Here is a 12332-nt window from a genome sequence, read left to right on the forward strand (position 1 = left end):
AAGGAAAGAAAGAAGGAAGGAAGGAAGGAAGGAAGGAAGTAGGGAAGGGAGGAAGGAAGGAAGGAAGGAAGGAAGGAAGGAAGCAAGAACAGACGGTCAGTCGGATGAAGGAATGGATGAATGGATGGATGGAGCAAACAAATGAAATAAAGAACAAAATACATATGGATGGATGGACAGATGGATGGAACAAACAAAGGAAGAAAAGAACAAAATAAGGATGGATGGATGGATGGATGGATGGATGGATGGATGGATGGATGGATAGATGGATGGAGAAACGGACAGAGGGACAGACGGACGGAACAAAATAGTAAAGGAGAGAATGGATGAATAAATGAAGTGAGCATAGATGGATGGAAAGAAAAATGGAAAGACAGAGATAATAAATATATCTAGAAACGGTTAAAAAAGCTCCATACGTCACAGGCAGTGCCTAAAATATGAGTTAAACTGCTATGTACAGTGTTGAGACAGAGTTACTTTCCACCTCTGATCTCATTGTTTTCTTTCACCCTTCTGCTCTCATCCCTCCCTCTTTCTGGCACTTTGCCTCCCTGACTGGCAGTGAGCCTGCTGAAAGTAGGCTAGGATTGACGCTCTCCCTGTGTCTGACTCACAGAGGGCTGTGGAACACTGAAACCCACTGATTGCATTTAACTTTAGGCATCCAACTCCCATGCAGTGCATGATACAATAGAGCCTTCCACTTCTGTTTCAGCACCTCAGCACTGACGTTTATGGCTGCAATCACAAGAATAATTCTGATGCAGTGAACTGTTTCAGAGGTGGTTATTTGAAAACACTCCCAGTAAAAAGGTAAAAAAAAAAAGATCTAACTGCACATAATGAAAACTCTAAAATGAACACAACCTGTTTTTGGTCAAACACAAGTATGTAACAAAGAGGACTATTAGGATGGAGTGAAAATTATCTAATTTGTCTGCTTTAGTAGAATAAAGCATTTCTAAAGCTACTATGTCAAGAGCTTCTTTAATAACTATCTTATTATGAACTAATGCCATAGCTTATTTAAAGAGCCTCGCGAACTGTACTCCACCAAGGTTTTACTCTTCTCTCTACACTTACTTCGGCAAATGGTAAAAAATGCAAGAAAATGAGGGACGGACTGAGAAATGTCTAGGTCAGAATTAAATTTCAATGCCACATTCATGCAAATGGAAAGATTAAAATGCATTTTTACAAGAATATTACATGTTTTCAACGTTTTTGGAGGTGTTGATGGAGACCCATATGCAATACATTTAGGGGTGGCTGTGGAGCAGCTGTATAGGGCGTTCGACTCCTGATCAGAAGCGAGTGGGTTGGATTCCCGCCTTGCCCGCCCATGTGTCGAAGCTCTGCAGCTACATGCGACTCCATTGGGGCTCTTTGGTTTTATTTAAGGTATTTTTAGATTTTATCCTGTCAGATTATTGAACAAACTTATGGTAAAAGGTTCAATCTTTACAACAGCTGCTGCTCAGAAGTAAAGTTCTTGAAGTACTTGAAGTACGTTATTGCATTATACTTTTTTACTAAGATTCTAAACAGCTTTCATGATTTTCAAAAGGATGGCAGCAAAGGTCACAATGATAGAAAATTCCATGTTAGACCGAGCATTCTTGCACTTCTGACTGAAGTAAATCTTTTGCAAAAAGAGGATCTTATTTGACACAAAGTGTATTTTATTTTAAAAAAAAGAACTTGTATTTGCCGCTGTCAGACGCAAAAGAAGTTAAAATATGACTCTGTTATATTTCAGTTATAAAAAAACAAACGTTTATTTTATGAACAAATGGATCAATGTCAACAAAAGAATTGTGTGTTTTTAATGGGAAAGTAGAGCTGGTCAGTAAGAAACTAAACCAAATGACTCTTTTTATGGTTTTAAATGTTGCAAACCCCTGACTTTAAAAACAGATTTATTTTCAAAATCTCAAAAATTATCCTGCAGCACTTAACATAATCTAACCGATTAGAACCTTGTATAAAATCTTAAGTGAATTATTTTTCTCCGTATTATAAAAGTTGCAAAACATAAATGGACAGAGGCTCAACATTTGTTCCTGGTCTGTGTTTTAGTAAATATATATATATATATATATATATATACACACACACACAAAAACATCACAATACAGCAAAAAAGACAACTTAAAAACAATTAGAAATATATTTCTAAGTCAGAAACTAAACACTCACTTTCCTTTCAGTTTCTACTTTAAAAACCAGGCCTAGCATCCCCATGACTCTGCACAGGACAAGCAGGTTAGGAAGATGTATAGATGGATGAATAGATAGACAGACAAAAACTATTCCCTTGGTATTAAAAAACAACATAAATTTACTGTGTTTTTTGGTACTTTAAAAAGTAATGAACGTACATTTAATGTGTCTTTTGTCAACAAAAGATTAGCTATTTCAGTGTTTCTTGTTTTTCTTTCCTGTCTTGTTTCCTTGGTTAAAATTCTGGCTGATTTAGCGCCAAATCTGGATTAAATTGAATTTATGTTTTCTATATGGCAGAAGTGTTGCATGCTAAATGAAAAATAAAAGCTGTCTCCAGTTCAAAAGTTCATACTACATCATCCAAACTGAAGTTAATAAAAGCAGAGCACCACATTTTTAATTTCATCTTTGTTATTTCAGATAATACAGCGCATGCAAGGCATACAGGGGGGCCTTCAGCTCTGCCAAGAAAGAAATGACTGGATTTAGACAACTATTGATGTTTTAATGTGTGGTTGCATGGGGCAAACAATCAGCCTCCACCCTTTAATACACAACATAAGATCTGGGGATTATTATATGCCTTCAAAGACAAGCCAAACTTTGTCGTAAACAATCAAGCTTGTGGTTTCATTTTCATTTGTTTGCAGCGGATCTGACTGTGTGCAGCAGACTTCAGGAAACAGTTGAGAGGGTTAGAAAAAAAATGGAGCTATGAGTTGTTGGTTGGCTGGCTGGAGAGAGAAGACTGATCAAATTTCTGTCTGTGGGGTGGAGAAAGTCTGAGAGAGTTATGCAATGTTGTTGGGATAGGGAGCTAGAAGGGGCGTAAACAAAGCCACTCTCAAGTAGAACAGGCCTAACCGTTGCCTGGTAACAAACATTTACCAGACCAGGAAAACACGCCCAGCTTTCCAAGAGGAAACGGCCTGGCCTCACGAGCACAGTGCAGACTAGTGGTTTCCCGAAAATACGCTAAGAGACAGGGCCGAGCAAAACAAAGCACATCAGGAGTTTCAAATAACTGGGCCTCTATAATTTTCACCTGACCAACACAAGCAGTAAACAAACAAGACAAACAACTGCATGTAGTCAAACCTAGTACATACTTTATGTGTATTTATGGGGTATATTTTGCAGATATTTAACGTAAAACTGGAAAATTGTGTATTATTTTTTATTGTTATTAGCTTTAAATATTTAAATATGTATATATATTATTCATTTATGAACTATTGTATGTGAAATAAAACTTTATTTACATATATTTCATGACATTCCTCCCTCCAGGTGAAGTTTGAGTCCCTTTTGAAGGATAAATAAAGTTTATTTTATCTCAAAATGTAGATGATTTTCTCATAAAATAGGTTAGTTTGATAAATGGGGCATTTTTTTCTAACTAAATGTATAAGCTAGAAGCTTTAGATAGAATAAGTCTGTTCAAAGAAACCGTGGTTCATTCGCTTTCGTGACCAAACAAGCTAGCTTACACGTAGAGCTCTACAAGCGAGTCGCACTCGAACTACTATCTAATAGCGTCCGGTATGCCACGAACAAACATGTAAGTTTACAAAAAACGATTAAAACGGCGCAAAAACATCCCGAGTCGGTGTTAAATAAGCGTCTGTCTGCTCATGTTCTCCGCACAGAAAGAATCCGGAAGCCATATTGTGTGCTTCTGCCCAAGTCTTGTTGCCACGGAAACCGGTTGCTAAGCGGCAAAACAAAAAAGGACCAAATTTATACGTCTTTACGTCAGAAGCTACGGCGTATCCATGGTGATAGAACGCTGCACACATACTGCAAACCCCATGGATAGCACATGGTCCCTGCGACTTGTTTCACAACATGGATTTTATAATGTTTAGGATTAAAACAGATTTTATTTTGTCACTTTCTATTTTAGGCCGTTATGTTTTTTTCATGATTCGTCATCTGTTTATCATTTGGTGCATCTTTCACCAAATCCGACCATCGTGGCTCACTCGGTGTTTTTCGTGGGCTGCGCTCGTGTGCGTTATCAGTCATTCGCCTTAATAATTCCCAATCATGAACAACTTCCACTGACGGAGTTAGTCATCCCGCCACAGCAGCGCAGCCCCGGCAGCGGGAGCGCGGATGGGACACAGCGTCCTCCGTGAATCCTCGCTAATGACGTTGTTCGGTGCTCTGACTAATCACTCGTTATCCCGAACTCTTCCCTTTTTCGCTCACTACTTTTCACACATCAGCTGTAGCTGTAGCCCTTTTCGCAGCAGCATGCCCGCCCAGTAACACGGTTTGACATCACAGCCTGGTATTTGAGCGGCTCATTCATGAGATGCCACGCGGTCTTCCTCGTATAGTCGGAATGTGGAGCGCGAGCCCCAAAGCAAAGCCAGCCTCCCACCTGCAACATTCCCAGTCCTGTCTGCGTGTAGGCATACAAGTGAATCACTTCTGTTCATCTATTTACAATGACAGGCACGGATTTCCGTCATTGCTGCCCACTTTTGTTACTTTGAATGGAATATTTTAAAAAGAAAATCAACATTTTCATTGATAAAAATGAAGAGTCACTGACTCCTAAAGTGGGTAGAGTCGTCTGTTTGCCTTTTCGACTTCAAAAAGCTAATCCATCCGTTGAACAAAGTGGGAGTTGTCATGTACAGATCAAAAGGAGGCTTTTCAGTGATTAACATCTGAACTTACAAACTCAAAGGAGTCCCAGGGCGTGACTTGAGAAACTTTCCTGCAGGATTTCCCTCATACTGACGTGATTCCACCCCGCATTAAATCTATCTATCTTATTTCCACAACTGACAAGAAAATATATTATTCAAATTGCAGTATAAAATATTAATGTAAATAAAAGATAAGCCTACCCCACAAAATACAAAAAATTTCCAATAGTAGTCCAAAATAGATATTTTCCATTTTTATCACTGAAGTTTAAAAAAAAAATGTTCCTCTTGTCAGACGATGAGAAAATCTCTCGCATGTGAACTAAAAAAAAAAACTATTATTATCCGTTGGCGAGGTAAGCTTTTGGTACGTTTCAGTGTTAGAGGGAATCCCTCAACGTCACCAAGGATACCAAACACAACACGAGGCTCAAATATGGGCATGTACGTCAGCGGAACTCCTATCCGGGGCGGGGCGTGAAAATCTAGAAATGCCTCGGTGTGTTGAGATGGCTTCATTCATACGACACGATCCGCCGCCGCACACCGTATTAACAAGCCGAAGCCCTCCGGTATTCTGCCCATGGACTATGTGGACATGTGAGAGCGCGCCGAGGAGCAGAAAAAGGATGTACAGCTGAGTTTCTTTTTACTACGTTTTAAGAGGATCGCTCTCCCTCGAAACGCGGGGAACTGGATCTAACTTCTTCATGCAACTTCTTTGGAAAGAAACCAGGACGATCTCAAACGGGAATAACAAAAACATTTACAAAGGTAAGACCACTTTTATGGTGCAAAGCGTATAATTTTTGCGCTTAAAAGCTAAAGACTAGACTGATTTTCAAACACACTAAACTCTTGTTTACTTTTTTTGTTTTGCTGCAAAGGCGCACAAGTTTTTATTATTATACATATTTTTTAATAATCTCTTTTGAACTTTCTCGTGTGCAGGTGATTTCGCGCACTCTCTGGTAACTGCAGGTGTCTCGTTCTCTTTCGGTCCCTGCGGGGAGATGTACCAAGGGTTCCCCGGTGACCCCGACAGTGGATCCCGTGGAAGCTCGTCTCCATCCATAGAGTCTCAGTATCTGTCCTCAGTGGACTCCTTCGGGAGCCCGCCCACCACTAGTGCTCCACAGGTAAGTTAGACCTGTTGAGACAGTTTAACAATATCGATAATCAAAATATTATGAATTTTGACCCACATTGCGACCCGTAGCCCGTTGTTTTCCTGAATGTCTAAATCTGTATTTGTAGACCCACCGTAAAATAAAGTCTTTTGCAAAATAACTCTTGGTGAATCCGACTTTAAATAGTAACGTCAGCCTAAAATCACCCCTTAACCAATTTATACTTCGTTACTACAGCTAAACATTACTTTCAAACTCCTTCCTACAAGATTCAAGACGCGTCTGCCGCTTTGAAAACTTGCTCCGACTGCACGCCGCAGAGCGGAAGAGAGCGTGCTGGAACTCTCTTACGTAAGCTCCGAAGCCCCGCCCCTCCCCACTAACCGCTCCGCTCCGTCCACACGCTCCGCTTTCCCATAGGCCTCGCCGTGACGTAAACCACGTTCTATTTTGGAGCGCTACGTCGCGTTGCCAAGGGGAACACCGGGGGTGTGACGAGGGAGGGAGGAGGGAGGGAGGGGGTTACAGGCAAATGGAGCAAAATGATTGGTCGGCTCGGCAGCCGTCTCAACGTCTACACACGCTCCTAAATGGATATTAATGGTACCTGGGTCTAAAATAAAACAACAACGGCAAGCGCAAGATCCAATTTTAGACTTTTATAGCCCAACACTAGACAGTGGCATGACACAGCAATAATATAATATAATATAATATAATATAATATAATATAATATAATATAATATAATATAATATAATATAATATAATATATATTTCACAAACAGATAATAAATAATGAGTACATTTTAACCAGAATTTTACAGGACAACTTTTTATTTTGATAAAAACTTTAGTGTTTAGCCTCTGGATTTTTATTCAGACTGATTGGTTTCTAAAAATCTCTATATTTTTGCAGCCACTTAACCCTAACATTTAAATTTAAATTAGCGCATGAACGTATTAATGTGTTAAACTCTTCATATCTTTTGCTCAGGAGTGTGTGTCAGCTGGCACTGGCTTGAGCATTGTGGGTAGCGGGCCAGGAACAAGCGCTGGAGGTGAGATGCCCGGTTCATTCGTGCCCACTGTCACCGCCATCACCACCAGCCAGGACCTGCAGTGGTTGGTGCAACCAACCCTCATCTCCTCCCAGGCCTCTGGACAAAGTAGTTCCACTGGCACCACAACCATGACCCAGCCAGGATCACTGGTGGACCCCTATGATATGCCCGGTCCCAGTTATTCCTCTGGGTCTGGTTTCACTCCTCCATCTTCAGAAGCTTCAGGGCCGGCTCCCGGCCCAATGCGCCAATCCCGAACCCGCAGCCGCCGCGCAAGAGAAGAGTCTGTGAGTGAAGATGGAGATATTTGTGTGTTAGTAAGTTTGAGTGCTTGAGTTGGTTGCTTGTGACTATTCTATGTTTAAAATGATGGTTTTATATGAGCTTAAACAGCCCACACAAATATGTTGATTTTAAAATGTATAAAGAAACTGATGTAATGTAGCTTTACATTTCTGAACTGTATGTGCAGAGGGTTCATTAAATAAGGGGAAGCAATAACTTTATTTTAACATTGGGTTTTTGTAATAAGCAAATGTGTTTTGCAGCTAAATTACTTTATAAAAAGAGTAATGTTTTCTTCCAGACATGTTGTGTTAATCCATACCTTTCCCTGGTGTTTAACTCTACTGACTATATGTTAAAATTAAACATTTCCAAATAAAAAACAAGACTTTTAAAAAAGTTTTTTTTTTCCTTTACTGCAGTTGACACCTGAAGAAGAAGAAAAGAGACGTGTTCGTCGAGAGAGAAACAAGCTGGCTGCTGCTAAATGCAGAAACCGCAGACGGGAGCTTACAGACAGACTGCAGTCGGTGAGTTCAATATCTATTAACTACCAGAATATTCACTTTAAGTAACCTTAAGTCTCATTAAGAAGTAAAAAAAATATTTGATTGGACTGAGAGGGCGTGATTTGGTAGTAATGTAATAAAGACAGTTATGATTTTCTTCAGAGCATTCACAGCTGTTTTCTGAGCTTATGAAAGAGAAGAGATGTTATCAATTTAGAGGAAACATCCACCAACTGTTTCTGCTGCACATTTTGTCCCTCACACATTTTGTTCTCAATCGCTTTTCTTCCTCCTCTATAACCACTCACAGGAGACCGACATCCTGGAGGAAGAGAAAGCAGAGCTGGAAGCGGAGATCTCAGAGCTGCAGAAGGAGAAAGAGCGTCTGGAGTTTGTCCTCGTGGCCCACCAGCCCAACTGCAAGATTCCATACCAGGAGCAGCCTCAGCAGAGTTCAGTGCAGCTCCCGCCGGTGCAGCCCCAGCTCCCTGCCCCGACCTTACAGCCACCTGTTTCCATTGTGGGCTTGACTGTGAAGGAAGACTCTTTCTATATGCCACCTGCCTACGCAACCCACCCGGCCTCCACACAGCCCCAGCCTCCGGGACAGCAGCAGCAAGTCCAGCAGCCAGGATTAATGCAGGAGGTAGAGTTTTCTAGTTCTTTCTATGGCTCAAGTGAGTCGGCACCTGGTGGGCCATGCCTCATGGCCAGTGACAGTGGTGGTGGTGTTAACCATGACGATGTGGCCATTGGCAGCTACAACGCCTCATACACATCTTCATTTGTGTTCACCTACCCAGAGGGAGCCTGCGGGGTCAGTGCCAACCAGCGGAACAGCAGTAGCGAGCAGTCATCTGATTCCTTGAACTCGCCTTCTCTGCTGGCGCTCTGAGCGACATGACTATACACACACACAAGATGATCAGTAGGCTGAGACATGTACACAAGTGCAGTACATGCACAGAAATACTCAGTCAGAAAAAAAAAACTAATTGGAGCCTCGTTTACACCTAAAAAAAACATTTCAATAACACAAAAAGTAAAATAAATCCAACTTTTTGACCTAAACCAAACAAATAAAATTTTATTTTGTATTAATGAGCATAGTGGCAACATGACACGTGAATAGAAAGTGAGTTACAAGCTTTGCCAATTTGAAGTGCTCTTAATTAATAGATAATTCACAATGAATTCTTTAATTGAAATACTCTATTGGAGTACAGTTTAACATGCTCATGCTTCACACCAACAAGCACAAGTGCCCCCACCTTGTTCCCTCTGTCGGTCGTTCTTTTGCTAGTGCTCTTGCTCTCATCCGTTTCCATTCTTTTCTCCCCTCTTCTTATTGTTGAATGTATTTGTGCAAGTCTGAAATAGGGATGAAGGACAATTTGTTCAGGGTCTTTTCTTGTGGGAGACAGATCTCTCACTCACCTCTAACTCCTCACCTGCTCGGCTTCCTTCTGCTTCTTCATTTGCTGCTTGGACTTGGCAAGTTGGGGATCTAAGTCTCTTAGTCGTGTGCTTTCTTCTCTCATTTAAAAAACAAAAAGAAAGAAAAAAAAGTATTCGGCTGCCTACCTGCCATACGAACCATCTCTATCCATCTGTTTTTTCCCCTTCTTCTGTCTCTATGTTTCTCCAACTCTTTGAAGTCTTCGATTCCTGAGAGCCTCGAGAACCCGTCCAGCCCTTGGAACCTTGAGTGAAAGCCGACGCGACTAACATGCCTTTTAGCGCCCTGTCTTTCAAGGATACGGACACACCTCCCAAAATCAGAGGAAGCTTTTTCTTGGAGCTAAATGCCCAGATCGCTGTGGTGACAAACAGCTACAAACCTAAAGCATGCTGAGCCATTTTTTCCCATGTTGTTCTCACAATTAAGAATATTGTGATCTGTTTTAACGCTGGAGAACATTTGAAAAAGAAAGTTTAGATGAAAAGGTGAGATTCTGCTGGAGTCTCCATTGAGGAGGATTACTCAACATTCCACTTTTTGGACCTAAAACAAGCCAAATATGAAACATAAAGCAAAAAAGAAGAAAAAAACATCTGTTCTTGCTAGCTATGGGGATTACAGACCTCAGAAAAACAATATCACTCAGCCTCAAAAATCGACATGCTTGTAACTGAAAACTGAAGACTGCAGCACTCCAACTCTTATTTTTGGGTCGTAAACTATCAAATGTGAGCCGATGCCTTTATTTAGAGGAGGGACGCTACATGTTTTGGATGTTTTTCCTTCAGCGTAAAGGTTAAGATAGCCTCTAACCGTTGGGCTCGGTGGCCTCTGTGCCTTCCTCGGTCATCTGACAGGAGATGAGGTGCGTTTATTGTGAGTGCGTCCACTCTGAGGCACCTGGCCCGTTTCTTTCTTTCTTTGTGGAGGTTGATTTGACCAGGGAGCACACAGAAAGACAAAAAGAGGAGAACGTGTGGGCTAATTAATGTGGAGCGAGCGTCCTTTCCTTAGCCTGTGAAATTGTACAAGTTGTTTTTTTCTCTGGATGTTTGAGTGAGACTTGTTATATATTTTTATTGTTTGTTCGTTTGTTTGTATGATTCACCGTTTTGCATTGACCTCTGCTTTCTCCTGTACTGTTTGCATTTCTTGTATTTTTTATTTTTTACTCTGCTGTTTCGAGAGACAGATTTCCAAATAACTGTTACTATTAGTATTGTACTTATTGTTTCATTATTTTATTGTATTTTCATTTGGCAACTTTAGAGGCATGTTGTGCACTATGAAAATATATTGACACACATATACATCTATACAGGTAGCATGTATATGAATAAGTGTATGTGCCATGATTGTAAAGTATGAATGTCTGCAGATAAAAATGGGATATTTTTTTCAATGAAGAGCAAAAGTAAAAAGAAATGATATTTTTTCTAAAGGAACAAAAATTTTTAAAAAAGAAAGAAATATTGAGTTTAATAGTACTCCCCTGTTCCTGAACATGAAGCACGACGTCACTGCCTCTGTCAATGTGTATTTATGTTTTATTAACAATATAAAGCACTATCCAAGTTACATTTAACGTGTTTACTATGATGATGTAATGAGGTTGTGGTATTGCCTTTTGTTTGTTTGTTTGTTGCCTGTGAGGTCTGTCCAAAAGCTACTGACACCTTGATGCCACTTTGATCCGATGAGCAAAGCGTGGAGAAAACAAAGTCATCCAGTGATTGAATGTTGCCATTCATTCTTTTCAAGTGTTCAGAAGACAACATAATTTCTTACCTGTTGAAATTTTCCTTGCAAAGTTTGCTCGGCAGCAGCCAAATCAAAGCATTTTTAAGAGAAATGTGTGTTTGAAGGAGATGGTTTCGGCTTCGACTGACGGACCAAACCAACTTGCACTTGAGAAAATATGTTGTCTTGGAGTTAAAACAAAAATGTGATTGTATTTGCTGAAAAAAAGCTTTATTTTCATGAAATAAACATGCTGAAAACGTTTTTTTTTTTTTTTTGCTAAATGAATACTATGAATGTTCCAATGTGGCTCCTGGTGGTCAGAAAATGGACAGACCTCTGCTAAAAAAAAAAAAAAAGAAACATCTTGAATGACAACTGTGCTTTTACGAAAGGTGGAAGTGACTGTTCACTTCCTCCATGTCAAATTGTTACAAATAATATCTTTTAGTGTCAGAATAAGCATAAAAATATTCAATAGTTCTCATGTATATAGATTTTTGTGGTGCTACTTATATCGGACTGCGATGATAAGGCGTTAACGTGTGGAATGATGGTGTCTGTCAGCCATTATTACCAGGGCTGGTAATGGATGAAAATGGCTGCTTGACTTTGAATGGAAGCTAACAACAGTAAATTGCCTTTAGCAGAAGCTCTGAGAGCTCAGTAATCATGCTGTGGTTTCACCACAGACAACTTCAACCGTCTGCAAATCTTTCAGTGCGATAAACTGACCTCAAAGAGCCATGAAGTGTATCTGTACTCCACTTTCAAGTCCCGGTAACCTCAAAATACTGATTTGCTTCTATCAACTGTTCATACTGATATCCGTCAGACAACAAACTAAAGTGCTACATTGGAAATGGTGACACAAAATAAATCGATATTGTTAAATGTTATAGAGAGAGAACCCGTCTGCATCCTACATGTACTGTACAACGCTGTAACAGCGCCAACGGAAAAGAGCTTTTACTATTTTTCTATGATGAGGTGAATGTAACATGTTTTTATTTTTCCACAATTCCCACAAGAGCATTTTTCTGTTATCACATGCAATACTTCAAATCCTCTCGGATGGTCATCATGTAGCAAAACTCGCAGTTACTGGACTCTGCTACTATTGTGTCAAGTGTGATGCTGTGTTTTGCTTTGCTTTTGTTACACTATTGAATCCTGAATATTCCAAGTTGCATCTGTTTGGAGGCAATCATTGTCAAAAACATTCATAAATATCAGATTTTTTATTTG

The 12332-nt window shown here is 40.1% G+C and overlaps 1 protein-coding gene across 3 annotated transcripts; it reads left to right on the plus strand.

Annotated features, from left to right (window-relative positions):
• Positions 1 to 4775: 4775 nt before the first annotated feature.
• Positions 4776 to 11348, plus strand: fosb (FBJ murine osteosarcoma viral oncogene homolog B). Of its 3 annotated transcripts, XM_024278005.2 has the most exons (6): positions 4778 to 5669; positions 5847 to 6034; positions 7022 to 7405; positions 7796 to 7903; positions 8193 to 8528; positions 8686 to 11348. In XM_024278005.2, the coding sequence occupies exons 1-6, from the start codon at positions 5606 to 5608 to the stop codon at positions 8749 to 8751; spliced, it is 1146 nt and encodes a 381-aa protein (XP_024133773.1). In that variant the 5' UTR covers positions 4778 to 5605; the 3' UTR covers positions 8752 to 11348. The 3 variants fall into 3 exon arrangements, with proteins under 3 accessions (XP_024133770.1, XP_024133771.1, XP_024133773.1); XM_024278002.2 differs by having other exon boundaries at positions 4776 to 5669; positions 8193 to 11348; XM_024278003.2 differs by having other exon boundaries at positions 4776 to 5669; positions 7022 to 7375; positions 8193 to 11348.
• The last annotated feature ends 984 nt before the right edge of the window (positions 11349 to 12332 follow it).

Source organism: Oryzias melastigma, linkage group LG13 (genome assembly GCF_002922805.2).
Source record: "Oryzias melastigma strain HK-1 linkage group LG13, ASM292280v2, whole genome shotgun sequence".
In the NCBI taxonomy this organism is placed as follows: Eukaryota; Metazoa; Chordata; class Actinopteri; order Beloniformes; family Adrianichthyidae; genus Oryzias; species Oryzias melastigma.

Bases quoted from the DNA above. Each gene is read 5' to 3' on its own strand.
- fosb (XM_024278002.2), top strand. From the start codon at position 5,606: ATGCAACTTCTTTGGAAAGAAACCAGGACGATCTCAAACGGGAATAAC. The intron at 5,670-5,846 runs GTAAGACCACTT...TCTCGTGTGCAG, and splicing joins TAACAAAAACATTTACAAAG to GTGATTTCGCGCACTCTCTG. The intron at 6,035-7,021 runs GTAAGTTAGACC...TCTTTTGCTCAG, and splicing joins CCACCACTAGTGCTCCACAG to GAGTGTGTGTCAGCTGGCAC.